Source organism: Mastigoproctus giganteus, chromosome 10, assembly GCF_048544385.1.
Source record: "Mastigoproctus giganteus isolate SK-2022 chromosome 10, ASM4854438v1, whole genome shotgun sequence".
Classification (NCBI taxonomy): Eukaryota; Metazoa; Arthropoda; class Arachnida; order Uropygi; family Thelyphonidae; genus Mastigoproctus; species Mastigoproctus giganteus.
Window position 1 is genome coordinate 98,160,839 of NC_143584.1, and position 15,197 is coordinate 98,176,035.

The following is a 15,197-nucleotide window of genomic DNA, read 5'->3' on the forward strand; positions in this document are numbered from 1 at the left end:
ATTTGACACGTAAAGGTTCTGATTATTTTAAACAGCTATTGGAATTGCAAAACAGAGTAAAGCCTTTGTTAAAAAAGTCACATTCAGTGAAAAGGCTCAGGAAGCAAGTTATTTAGTAGCAGAAATTATTGCCGCACGAGAAAAGAAAAAGTCACACAGTTGGTGAGAACCTAATAATGCCAACATGTAAAATTATAGTTAGTAAAATGCTAGGATAAGATGCAGTATGAAAAATTGAAAAGGTTCCACTCTCAAACAGTATGATAAGTTGACGTATTGATGACATACCACATGATGGTGAAGAGGTGTTGTGTGATAAATTGAAAAACAACAGCTTCTCTATCCAGGTTGATGAGTCAACAGATTTCACCAATAAATGTCATGCTGTAGCATTTGTAAGATTTGTAAATGATGGTGAAATTCAAGAAAACTTTTCTGCTGCAAAGAGCTGACCAAAAAAAGCAAAGGCCAAGATATATTTAATGTTTTGTCTTCATAGCTGGAAATAAAAGCTCTGTCTTGGAGAAACTGTTGGCATCTGTACTGATGATGCCCCATCAATGGTTGACTCCATGAGAGGTTTCGCTTCTCTTGTAAAAATGAAAATCCTGACTTTGTCACAACACACTGCTTTCTTCACAGAGAGGTTGCTGGTGTCAAAAACTCTTGCAGATGAAATGAAAAAAGTTCTGGCAATGCTACAAAAATGGTTAACTTTATTAAACAAAGACCAGTTCACTCGAGAATGTTTAAAAAACTGTGACAACCTGGACAAAGCACACATAAATGTCCTGCTACATACAGAAATCCGGTGGCTTAGCAGACGAAGAGTTCTCAACAGGGTGTTTGAGATGAAAGGTGAATTTCAGGCGTACCAGGAGTACTTTCAAGAAAATAGTAGGCCAGATTTTGCCGAGTGCTTTGAAGATGAAGAATGGCTACAGAAACTAGCCTAATTAGCAGACATTTTCATCACATGGACCATTTGAACAAGTCTCTGCAAGGCCCTGGTGAAAATGTTTTGACTTCAAGCGATAAAATTCTTGTATTTAAAATAAAACTGAATCTTTGAAAAAATTAGCATTAGTACAGACATATGATGCAAGAAAGCAAGCTTATGCAGCATCAGCCAAAAAAAAAAAAAAACTGCTCCCATTTCACCCCTCTGTTTGTTCCAAATATCTGTCCAGCTCAGCCTTAAATTTATTTAAGTTATCAACTTCCACAACAAAGGATGGAAGTCTGTTCCACCAACCAACTACCTGCTGGCTAAAGGCAAACTTCTGCACATCTATCCTACATCTGTCTTTCCTCAATTTGAATTTATGCCCTCTCAGGTGATTATTCTGAGCAAGAGAAAGAATCAAATCAGCATTGAGCATGCTCAAACCATTCAAGGCTTTATACACCTCAATCAGATCACCTCGCAGGTGCCTAGTCTCCAGACACTGTAATTTGCAATATTTAAGCCTTTCTTCGTAAGAGCAACCCTTTGTTCCATCCACTAATCTTGTTGCCCTTCTCTGTACTCGTTCCAACAGCTCTACATCCTTCTTAAAATGAGGCCTCCAGACCTGTATACAGTACTCAGAGTGTGGCTTGACCATTGCCTTATAGAAGGGGATAACCACCTCCTTATCCCTGCTAGAAAAATTCCTGATCATTGACAAGACACTATGAGCTACTCTTGCAGACCATCTACACTGCTCAGAAAACTTCATATCTGCCTGCACAATTACCTCCAGGTCTTTTTCGTTCTCTAACACTGTCAGTGTAGTACCACAGAGTTGATACGTCACTCTGGGGTTACTGCTTCTCATATGTAGTACTTTACATTTGTCAATGTTAAACTTCATTTGCCACCTCTCAGCCCATCTGCTCAACTTTTCTAGATTCTGTTGCAGCAGTGTACTGTCATTAGTGTCTTTAACAACCCTTCCAACCTTTGTACGTATCGTCTTCAAACTAGGACATTAAGCTTGATATATCATCATCAATATCATTTATAAATACAGAAAACAACAATGGACCCAACACTGAACCCTGAGGGACTCCACTAATAACATTAGTCCACGATGAGCAGTGTCCATTGATTACCACTCTCTGTCTTCTCCCACAAATTGCTGCTATGGATAACCTTTATCCATAGCAGCAATTTGCCTCCAGTGCCACACTGCTCCAATTTGTTCATCAGTTTTCCATGTGCAACAGTATCAAAAGCCTTTCTAAGATTCAAATATGTGATATTAAAGTTATTCCCTGCATCCAGTTCCTGTGTGACCACATCATAGTATCCAATGAAATTGGTAAGGCAAGACTTTACCTTAACAAAACCATGCTGTGTCCGAGCTATAACTGAAGTCTTGTCTAGATGATCCTGCAGTGCTTCTTTAACCAGTGCATCCATTAATTTTCTTGGAACAGAAGTTAAACTCACAGGTCTATAATTACTTGTGTCAGTCTTTGATCCTCCTTTGTGAATTGGGGTCACATTTGCACATCTCCAGTCTATAGGTACCTCCCCTGAGTCCAAGGAAGTTCTCATAATTATGGCTAAGGGTTTGCTTACTTCCTTTGCTGCCTCCTTTAATATAACTGGATAGATCCCATCCACCCCAGGTGCCTTTCTTGTAATTATCTTCAACAATTTCTCCTCTGCTTTCCTCTCAGTTATTGCAGGATCATCTAGACAAGACTGCAGCAATAATTCAGACACAGCATGGGTTTGTTAAGGCAAAGTCTTGTCTGAAATATTTGATAGGATATTATGATGTGGTTACAAAGGAACAGGATGCAAAAAATAATTTTGATATCATATATTTGGATTTCAGGAAAGCTTTTGACACTGTTGCGCATGGAAGACTATTGTACAAATTGGAGCAGAATGGTATTAAGGGTAAGTTGCTACAATGGATAAAAGGATGGTTAAGTGGGTGAAGACAGAGGGTGGTAATCAATGGGTGCTGCTCTTCTTGGACTAATGTTATTAGTGGAGGCCCACAGGGTTCGGTGTTAGGTCCACTGTTGTTTTGTATATTTATCAATGATATTGATGAAGGTATATCAGGCTTAATGTCGAAGTTTGCAGATGATACAAAGGTTGGCAGGGTTGTTAATGACAGTAATGGCAGTGTGCTACTGCAACAGGATCCAGATAATTTGGGCAGATGGGCTAAGAAGTGGCAACTGAAGTTTAACCTTGACAAATGAAAAGTACTGCATATGGGTAGAAGTAACCCCAGAGAAACGTACCAACTGTGTGGTACTACACTTAAGGTGGTAGAAAATGAAAAAGACCTGGGAGTAATTGTGCAGTCAGATATGAAGTTTTCTGAGCAATGCAGATAGGCTGCCAGGGCAGGTCATGGGGTTTTGTCAATGATATATAGGAATTTTGCTAGCAGGGAGAAGGAAGTGATTGTCCCTCTGTATAAGGCAATGGTCAGGCCACGCCTTGAGTACTGCGTACAGGTCTGGATGCCTCATTTTAGGAAGGATGTAGATTTACTTGAGCGTGTACAGAGAAGGGCAACAAGATTGGTAAGGGGAATGAAGGGATCCTCTTACCAAGAGAGGCTTAAGTTCTGCAAATTGCAGTGGCTGGAGACTAGGCACCTGTGCGGTGATCTGATTGAGGTGTATAAAGCAATGAATGGGTTGAGCACGCTGAATTCTGATGGGATTCTTCCACTTTTTCAGATTACGAACCTAAGGGGGCATAAATTCAAATTAAGAAAAGACAGATGTAGAATAGATGTGCGGAAATTTTCCTTTAGCCAGCGGGTGGTTAATTGCTGGAACAAACTTCCATCTGTCGTTGTGGAAGTTGATAGGTTGAATAAATTTAAGGAGGAACTGGACAGGCATTTGGAGGGAATGTGTGATTTTTTTTTTTTTTTTTTTTTTTTGGCTGATGCTGCATAAGTTCATACACTTGCTTTCTTGCATCACATGCCACTACTACTACTACTACTACTACTACAACAAAATCATATAGCTCACTGCCAGAGTTTAACTCACCTCTGGCATTCCCCTCCCTGAATAACTCCTCATGGGTGAATGTAGATGCAAAATACTCATTGTTTGTTAGCCACCTGAGCAGGATCATCAACAATTGAACCATCAATATCCAATGGACCAATCTGATTCATCCCTCTCCTTCTAGAGTTTACATAGGTAAAGAACTCTTTGTTATTTTTCTTTGCATCCTTTGCCAAGATTTCTCATAATCTGCCTTTGCCTGCCTAATCTCCTTTGTGACTTGGTTACAGACCAGCTTATATCTATCATAGACTTCCATGTCACCCATTAATTTATATGTACCCCATGCATTTTTCTTCTCTGCCACATGTCTCTTTAGTTCATCTGACATCCATTTAGGCCTGAACCTTGAACAATATTTCTTAGTTGGTGTGTAAAGCCTAGTAACTTCCAAGATAAATTCTTTGAATGCTTCCCATTTTGAATTTTCTGTTGGTAACATCATCAGTTGGTCCCACCGTATAGAATTTAAATACTATCTCAGACCACCATAGTCGCCTTTACGAAAGCAAAAACCCTTCCCTTTACCCTTGATGGTAGTTACCCCTTTGAGTAAATCCCACTTCAGCACACTGCGATCACCGCCACCTAGTGGTTCCTTTATCTGCAAATTCTTAATGCATGAAGAATCACTGCTGATAATCAGATCAAGAGTATTACTCCCTCTAGTTGCCTCCAGAACATGCTCATGTAGAAAACAATCATCCAATAAATCCACAAAAGCCTTGCTAGTGTGTGAGTGACCAACCCACAAATTCCAGTCAATATCTGGGAAATTAAAGTCCCCCATTATAAGACTCTCTGATTTACTGGCCCACTCTATTTCCCTGTACAGTTTCTTATTATACTCATCAGAGTCATTAAGTCTATAACACACTCCTACTCTCAATTTTGATCTCCCCAATGCTTATGTCACACCAAACTGACTCGACACTGCACTGTCCAGTGATGTCGACTGGCTTCACTTCCTTGGATTTTATGTGTTCTTCAAATAGGCCTCTGGGGTTGGGTATATTCATACTATGATTTTTAGCGTTTCTCACCAACCATTGAAGTAAAAACGAAAACCAAAATCTTAAAAAGCTTTATATTTAAATTTACAGTAGATCAAACAAAATAAATGTGATTATACAAATAAAATATTACTGATAATAAAATACTGAATTAAGATAGAATGTACAAATAAAATGATAATAAAATACTGAATTCAGATAGAATGTACAAATAAAATGATAATAAAATACTGAATTAAGATAGAATGTACAAATAAAATGATAATAAAATACTGAATTAAGATAGAATGTACAAATAAAATGATAATAAAATACTGAATTAAGATAGAATGTACAAATAAAATGATAATAAAATACTGAATTAAGATAGAATGTACAAATAAAATGATAATAAAATACTGAATTAAGATGGAATGTACAAATAAAATGATAATAAAATACTGAATTAAGATGGAATGTACAAATAAAATGATAATAAAATACTGAATTAAGATAGAATGTACAAATAAAATGATAATAAAATACTGAATTAAGATAGAATGTACAAATAAAATGATAATAAAATACTGAATTAAAATGCAATAAAATATACTGAATTAAAATGCAATAAAATATACTAGATTAAAAGCACTAAAATAACTGAAGCTTTCAAAGGCTTCTGCCTTCTTCCTCAACAGTTTTTTTTTTTTAAAAGCGCTAAAATAACTGAAGCTTTCAAAGGCTTCTGCCTTTTTCCTCAACAGTTTTTTTCTTTTTTTTTTTTACTTCAATGGTTGGTGAGAAACACTAAAAATCATAGTATTTTATGTGTTTTTTAACTAATAGCATAACCCCTCCACCCTTCCTATCCTGTCTATCCTTCCTGTACACATTGTACTCCCAAAATTCCAGTTCTGCATTCCTTATATCTGTGTGAACATAGAATTATGTTGCAAAAGGAAATCTTGAAATTTCTCCGCTGCTTTAGAGTGAGGAAGGATATCAGCAAGTCTCAAGCCTTATCAAAAACCACCTGGAAGAACTGCAGAACAAAATTGAACAATATTTTCCCTTTCAACACAAGTGTGACAGGGTGAGCGACCCTTTCTCTGAATCTTCTGCTCAGCCTGAGAAGTTGAATTTGCGAGAAGAGGAAGAACTTTGTGAGCTGTAGTCTGATCATACACTCAAGATGAGATTTACTGATCTTCCCCTAGACAAGTTCTGGATTTCTTTGAAAAAAGTGTATCCTGCCATTCATAGGAAAGCAATGAACATTTTTCTGCAGTTTTCAACTTCTTGCTGTGGGAGCAAGTTTTTTTTCATGTTTAACAAGCATCAAGAGCAAGGTCAGAAATCATCTCATTTCAGTTTAAGATGAAATTAGTGCGTGCTTATCTCAAGTTCAACCCGAATTGAGTATTTGTGCAGCAAAAACAAGCACAGATTTCACATTAAAGAGGTAATTTTCGTTCTTTATTTTTAGTTTCAAAAATAACACTTTAGGCATATATAGTGTTATTATAAAATATGCCTATAAAAGAGATCAAGAAACCAACACATGTGTATAATAATTTTGTAACTGCTAGGCCCATATTTGAGCCTGATCATGTCACTCAGAAGAAAATGTGTTTTTTCAAAGTCTCGTATAAAATTATGTCATAGGCTGTATTTTTATTCATATTGCTTTGGCTTATGGTTTTGGAGCTTTTCAATTAGAAAATTAAAAAAAGGCAAAAACTGAAGTTTCCTCTACCTGCACTACTGACTTGCATTAGAGTTGATATCTTTTGTAGGGAGGAGGAACCATAAAAAGAGTAGGCTAATAAGTTGGCCAACATAAACAGATCCACAGAAAAATATCATTCTCTACTCAAAAGAGCATTTGCAATTATTATTGGATTATTATATCTACAACTTACTGATCACACTAACGTACCGTGAGCTGTAGATATAATAATTTTTATGCAGGGGTTCACTGAGACCTAAAAATTATTTCACAGGTTCCTCCAGGGTAAATAGGTTGAGAAAGGCTAATCTAGACTGCCAAATCCATGGTCAGCCCATTTTTGCAAAATTTATGGGGAACCTTGCAGATTGCTTGGAATAATGTTAGTCAATATATTATTATAAAATTAATTGCCAGAATCCCACATCTGTGTAAGGCAGTGATAAAATCTCATAGAGGATATTTTGATGAAAAATCAGTGTACTTGTTTTTAATTTTTAATAATTTCAATATTTTTTGCTGTAAATTTTTAAATGCAAAAAAAATAAATAAAAAAATAAAATACTTTGTAGTGTGTGTGGTGTTTTTTTTTTTTTTTATATTAAACTTTAAATTGTCACAGCTAATTTCAAACAAATAAATAAAGTCAAAATTTGAAAATGAAAGCTCGATTTACCCATTTTGTGTTCTATTTCTGTGACGCGCGCAGATACTGTACTAGTTACAAACATGAAATTCTACTATTAAAATATTTCATTTTTGATTAATTTTTCAAATTCTCTCATAAAGAATAGTGTTACTTGTAAAGATCAGACCTGTAATTGCTGATCAGTTTCACCTAACATCATGGATGTGTTCTGGTAAATGCTGATTACCTGAAATGGATTTTTTCATACAGTGTTATAAATTGGAATTGCATTCTTAGACAACTGATCGAGAAAATGTTTTATGAAGAAGTGGACAAAGGCAAAAAATAAATAAATAAAAACTCCTTTCAAGCAAACAACATCTTAAAAAACATAATTATCATTTAAAACATATAACAACATATAACAATCATTTTCGCGGGTTCGAATCCCGCCTCGGGCTTGGATCAAAGTACTGCAAAAACGTGCATTATGGCCACAGAAGCCGATGTGTCAACAACTACCAAAAAAAAAAAAAAAAAAACAACAACAATCATTTAAAACATATAACAATAATTTAAAAATATAACAACATATAACAATAATTTAAAAATATAACAACATATAACAACCATTTAAAAAACATATAACTAATGTTATATGTTAAGCACAAGACCTATCGCAGTGACTCTTTTGATTAATGATTTGCAGACTTCAACTTCCTGCAATGGTAGTCATAACAGAAGCTGCTCAGGTTGAAATATGAGAGCCTGTTATGATAGACTGTTTCTAGAAGTTACTTATCTTTAATCATATAGCAATTGTCTCTAGTACAGTTATGTGCCAATCAAATGGTGTGTGCTTTGCATAAAGGCAATTATGTAATATGAAGAGTGGGTTGGAAACCTTTGGTTTGTCGCCAACCAACCAACCACCCACCTTTAATAAATAGGCAGGACATTTTTTGCATATCATAATCCATTTAAAACCAAAAATCAGTTGTGGTCATATTACACAGTCTTTAGCTATATTTAGTAAAATCCTTATCTGTAGTAATGATGGGGAAGATTACACTGTCTAATAAAAAAATACAGCAAAGTGAATTATTTATTTTATTTGAATTGCAATAATGGTAGACTACAATATTTAGAATTATTTATAGTGAAGTACATATTTTTAACTTCAAAAGTTGGCAGCTATGTATATGAGAACATGGGCTGGGTGCACTGTGTCTTTAGATGATGCTGCTGTGCCATTAACATCCATCCTGATGTTCATTTGGAATAAAAGTATGTGGAGAATTCCTTTTAGTCTAATTTTGTAAGGAAAATTGTTAACATTCCACTTCACTTGGTTTATGTTTGAACTTCCAAGGCAGTTTAATTTAGAAATATTTATGTAGTAGATATGGGAATCTTCCAAAGAAAAGTGTAGAACAGACTCCTCATGGTGCCTGTACCAAGAATACTAAAAAAAAAAGTTGATATCCCCAGACAGTATGAATTGATCTAAGTAAGAGAGGGGGGGGGGGTTAGCTTATTGAGTGTGAACACAGTATATTCTATTGTTGTCATTAAAATAATAATATGAATTTGAATAAATTTAAATTATTATTTTAAGAACACTGTGGAGCTTGTTGCCCATATCCATTTTGTATATTTGTCTGTAGAAGAATGTATTTGTGGGCCAGTTTGCATGATGTGCAGGCTAAAATACCCAGAATAACTCACAGAGAAACCTCACTAGACATCTAACTACAGTTTCATCTTATTACGACCAGACTTTAGAAATTACTCTAATCAAAGCCACTACAAATGAAACAAAATGTATGATTGTTCTGTACAAACTAAAATAGTAGGGAAAATATTTCATAGTAGTCCCACTGTCTACTTATATATTAATGACATCTTGAGCTATGCATTTTTATCACTTTTGAATCCTTATAATAATAATTTTAAAAAAATGCAATTTCATTTTTGAATTCTTATTCAAAAATATAAAGAAATAGTGCATTGTTTTGCAAAAATTCTGTGTTGGAATAAAAAGGATATCATGTTTGAACTTGGCGTATGTGGATTAGAGATTGTGAATTAGAGATTGGATTAGGAGGGAGAAACTGGTTGAATTTGGGAGGAGAGATTATCGGTGCATGGTTTAAGTTGAAGTCATAAGAGAGAGTTGTTATTCTTGGAAAATGCCAGGGAGCGTGGGATGATGCCAAATGGTAAAGGCGCCTCCGTAGCCAGGTGGGCAGGAGCAGCAGTGCGTAGCACACGCTTCTTGATTAGACCAGGTTCGAGCCCATGACCACCAAATACGGAGGATGCGGAGAGGTCATGGAATGACCACCGCCATATCCCCGGAGCAATATGGCCTTAGTTGCTGATGCTCCTAAAAACCAAATAATAAACAAACATAACCAAATGGTAAAAGATTACATAATTTCAAAAGAAATAATAAAAGATAAATAATAGATTACATAGGTAAAACAATGAATACAGGAATTGTGTTAAGAAATTTGCATGCATATTTGGAATTTGATATTAATGGTGATCACAAATGTAGTGATTATGGATGTAAGAGTAAAGTTTAAGCTATTTGAAAGAGCAAAAAAATAAAAATAAAATAACAATGTCATCGATTGGAAAAGAGGTATTAGCTATGTTTGAATGCAAAGAAATCAAAACAGAACTGAATTGGAATATGGAATAGGGTTATTGAGTTCACCAAGAAAGTAATAGTGTAGAATATTACATTCTAAATATTTACTCTGTTGACAAAATAGCCATTTCCTTATTCTGTATTATTAAGTGAGTTGTTAATTAGTCTAAAGTCATATTATTGAAATACACTTTGAACTGTTACAATTCTCATTTTGTTATTATTATTATTATTACATGCTGAACTAATGAGCTCTCCAATCATTAATAGAAAGTGAAGACAGTGTTTGGGTTACTTGCCTCACAAATATTCTAGGTATTTTTAAGCATATTTGTGTTATGATTGGTTAACACTGTTGTTTATCTTGTATTGATCTTTCATCTGAAAATAATATGCTTTTCATCACATTTGCAACTAGGCTTGAGTTATCCTTGAGCTACTGTATCTAGGTGCTAAATGAGTGAAGATTTTGCAACTGCTCCACTGATATGTATGTCTGTTAGATATATGGAGAATATAGACAAGAGAGAAGGAATAAGTTGGATAGATAACATTACTCTGCATGGTTTTTGATGTTTGTAAACTAATAGCTGTTTTTAACTCAGTTTTTTTACATTGATTTCAGAGATATTATTAATTTTTTTTCTGTCACATACCATATTTTCACAAATCACTTAAGTTGATGTAATGAGTTGTATTATTGAATTTTTTAAGTTAGGAGTAAAAGCTGGGAATTTGTATGCTAAATCTTCACATGTTGGCAATGCTGCTTTCAGTCATTTGTTTTTTGACCTTAAGAGCTCCATGCAGCACTGTTTATCAATGTGAGCTTAATTTTTTTTTGAGGTTATCATGTCAGACTTGTGCTAAAAAGTGAATAAAATGTCTTCACTCAAGTGTTTGAACAATACAAACTTATTTTGTTATATTTGTGGAAGTTATGCAGTCCTCAAGCAAAGACAAGATATTACAAAATTTGTAAAAAATGTGTATTGTCCTTATTTTGGAGTGAAACTCGGTGACCAAGATAAACAATGGGCTCCACATAAAGTTTTCCAACCTTGTGTTGAAGCATTGAGATTGCAGAAAAATGGTAAAAAGTACACTTTGCTATTTTCAATTCCCATGATTTGGCTGGACCCTGCAAACCACTGTGATGACTGTTACTTTTGCTTAGTTAATGTAGAAGGATATAATCCAAAGAGGGGCAATTTTTTTTTTCTTGGTCAAAGAATATAGTTCATAAGCCACTGGTAGACCCCAAAACTGTCCTCCTTCCACCCTTGCACATCAAACTGGGTTTGATGAAATGGTTATCAAAGGTTTACCCTAGAAAGGTCCCTGCTTTGACTACCTTTGTACTAAAATTCCCATAATCACCCAAGGGTAACTAAAACTAAATCAAAACATTAGGTATTTTTGTTGGACCTCAAATTCTCAAACTGGTGAGGAAACGAGATTTTGAGGGAACTATGAATGTAAGAGAAAAACAGGCATGGATTAGCTTCATGTCTGTTATTTAGAAATTCTCAGACAAAAACAAGGCTACATTCTACAAGAATATAGTTGAAATATCTCGGCAAACTTCAAGAAGCTGGGCTGCAACATGAGTGTCGAGGTACATTTTTTACCCTCCCACATCGACTACTTCCCAGAAAAATCTAGGAAGTGTTAGTGAAGAACAGGGTAAGAACAGCATTTCACCAGGATATTAAAGACATAGAAATGAGGTACCAGGGGTGGTGAAATGTCAACGTGATTTCTGACTATTGCTGGATGCTGAAGAGGTGACTGTGTAAAGTAGAAGGATCTGCAAGAAAATCAGTGGAATGAAAATTTGACCCATAGTTGATCAGTTTTTAAAATGAGAGGTGAGTGTTTAGTGCCCTTTTTAATAATGTTTTTAGCGTGTATTTAAATATAAAAGTCTGGTAAGAGTATCTTTTTTTATTAATTTCAGTGCACAAATCCTGTCACTGAAAAAATTAATAAAAATTTGTGAAAAATCAAATTTTATTTCGTGATTTTTGAGGAAATCTGATGTGGTGGAAATAAAATCTCTACAGGATAATCATCAATAGGACTCCATGGGCTTTCCTGGCTGACTGTTTACACTGTTCAGAAAACTTCATATCTCCCAGATCCCTTTCTTCCTCTAATGTTTTTAATTCAATCCCACCAAGTGTATAATTTATTTTGAGGTTGCTATTTCCCAAGTGTAAGACCTTACATTTGCTGCATTAAAACATAGCTGCCACTTTTCTGACCATTCTTGCAACCTGTTGAAGTCATCCTGAAGGAGTGATGCTTGGTACTGATTATTAACTACTCTATCAATCTTTATATCATCAGCAAATTTTAACATCAAGCCTTCTATCCCATCGTTGATGTTGTTTATGAAAATCAGAAACAGCAGTGGTCCAAGAACCGATCCTTTTGGGACCCTGCTTCTGACATTACGCTAATCTGAAGAATATTAATTAATCACAACCCTTGTCTTCTGCCCTGCAGCCACCCAGAAATCCATCTTAGAATTTTTCCAGTAATCCCAACATGTTCCAGCTTATACAGTAACCTCTCATGAGGGATTGAGTCAAGTGCCTTGCTAAAATCCAAATAAATTATGTTGAAATTGTTCCCTACTTCCAACTCATAAGTAACTATGTAAAACAAGCCTAATAAGTTAGTTCAACATGATTTTCGCTTAACAAAACCATGTTTTGTTATTCAGAATGCCATATCTATCTAAAGATTCTGTAATTTTCAGAACTGATGCTTATCTTTGTAATTGCACCCCTTTTATTCCCATTTCCATGTACAATGGGATAATCACTTCCTTATTCCTTCTAGCCAATTCCTGTATATTACTGACAAAACCACCTCCTCAGAGAACATCATAATTGACTGCACAAGTGTCCCCCCCAGGTCTTTTTCATATTCCACTACCTTAATTGTAGCACCACACAGTTGATACATTAATCTGGGATTACTGCAGTCCATATACAGTACCTTGCATTTGTCAATGTTAAACTCCAATTGCCATTCCTCAGCCCAAATTTTTCTCTGCTTAATTTTTCTAGATCTTGTTGCAGTGGCATACCTTGATTAATGTCATTAACCACCCTACCAACCATTGTATAATCCGCAGATTGGAATTTAAGCCTGATTACCTTCGACGGTATCATTAATAAATATAGAAAATAACAATGGGCCCAGCACCAAACCCTGAGAGACTCCACTAATAACACAAATCTGTGAAGAGCAGTGTCCAATAATAACCACCCTCTGTCTTTTTCCACTGAACCATCCCTTTATCCTTAGCACATTCCTACTGTCGTTTTTGTTTTCCTAGTGCTTATGTTACACCAGACTGGCTCAACGTTACACTTCCTACCGTGGCCTGTGCAGTGTTGTCTGAAATCTAATCCAAGAGATCACAAAGTCACAGTCATTGAGTCTTAGGCCTGTATATGCTTGTGACACCCAAAGAAATCACAACAGTTAGGTACATCCTACACAAATGATTTTAAATATTATTTGTGCAAGTAAAGGTAGTCAACTGCTTTGAACCTGTTTTTTTTTTAAAGCTGATTACTGCAGACATATTGCCCTGCTTCCCAAGAATTTGTATATTTCTTGCTTAGCTTAAATTGGAAAGCAATGCAGAGTGTGAGGTGGGCAGGAGCAGCAGTGCATAGCACACGCTTCTTGATTAGACCGGGGTTCGAGCCCGTGAGCCACCAAATACGGAGGATGCGGAAAGGTCAGGGAATGACAACCGCATATCCCCTGAGCAATATGGCCTTAGTTGCTAATGCTCCTAAAAGCCAAATAACAACAACAGCAGAGTGTGAAAAGAGATATTGGTGTGACTTTGGTGATTTCTGAGATGGTAAGTGTTGTCATAGGACAGTACACTCAAGAAAGACCATCAAGTATAACAAAGGCACTAGAACTATAATAGAAAGATGGATTATGGTAGAAATGATGATGAAATGGATGAAAGAAAATTGAAGGATGTGAACATAACAGAGGAAAAAAGTTAACCATAAACTGTATAGTAATAGGTTGAAGCAGAATAGACAAAGTAAGGGATGAGTGCAGTATTAGTAGTAGAAAAAATGATTCTAGAAAGCTTAAAAATAAAATAAGAAAGAAAGAAAACTGCCAACATCATTTGCCCATCCCTTCTGCAACCATCAGGTGAAAGTTTATTTTAGGTACATCCAGCAACCTGAAAGTAAATAACCATACATTAACCTGCAACTATACTTTTCTAGTCAAAATTTGTGTCTTCTTGTGTGTTATATCCAAGAAAGAGTAAGGATGCCTTCATCAATTTAGTTTACTCAACCCATTTAAAGCCTTAAAATTTAGTTTTAGTAGTATTTTTTTTTCTAATTTTTCAAATTGATTTGTCTCTTTTTAGGCTGCCACATCAGACTGCTATCCCCAGATAAAAGCTGATATTACTCTTTCACATGATGATATATTTTTGCCAACAGCAGATGTATATAGTTTGAATTATCACAGTCCACAAGAAGAAATTAGGTATAAATTTGATATATTTTTTAATTATCTGGAATTAACTTTTTATTTCTTTTTTCAAATCATTATTTTTTATATTATAAAAATACTCTGCAGTATTTCTTTATTGTTTATAATTATATAAGAATCATTCCAAAAGGTTCCTGTTGTAAAACATTGCAAAAGGTTAAAGGTTCCTGTTGTAAAACAGAGTATAGGAAGAAATATTTAAAAAGTGAACAAAGAGAAACATTTCTGAAATGCATTACTTGTTCAAATAGTGCTGCAAAGATAAAATGAGATAAGAGAATGTAATTTCTCCATGAATATTGTGAAGGATGGAGGTTGAGTCCCAGACTAGAATTTTATATATTTGATTCTTTTTAAATACAGGTAGGCCCTGACTTTACGAGTTAATTCATTCCTAGCATGCACTCGTAAAGCGGGAATTTATTTCTCATAGATGTAATGTTAAACAGAAGGTTTACATAGGTAAAGAGGCCTGTGCACTCTGGATTCATTCTGTATAATCTGTTATGTAGCACAGAGCGAAACAGAAAGTAAAATAAAATAAATGATAGGTTTAATGTAAAATAGTAAAACAGAATATGTTAAATACAT

At 35.0% G+C, this 15,197-nt stretch overlaps 1 protein-coding gene across 1 annotated transcript in view; it reads left to right on the plus strand.

The window, feature by feature from the left end:
• The window catches only part of Nadsyn (NAD synthetase), a 370,732-nt gene that overhangs the window by 207,576 nt on the left and 147,959 nt on the right, over positions 1-15,197 (plus strand). Inside the window, exon 11 of the mRNA XM_090382985.1 lies at positions 14,479-14,600. Within this exon, the coding sequence (XP_090239111.1) occupies positions 14,479-14,600 (122 nt within the window). The remainder of the gene's footprint in view (positions 1-14,478; positions 14,601-15,197) is intronic.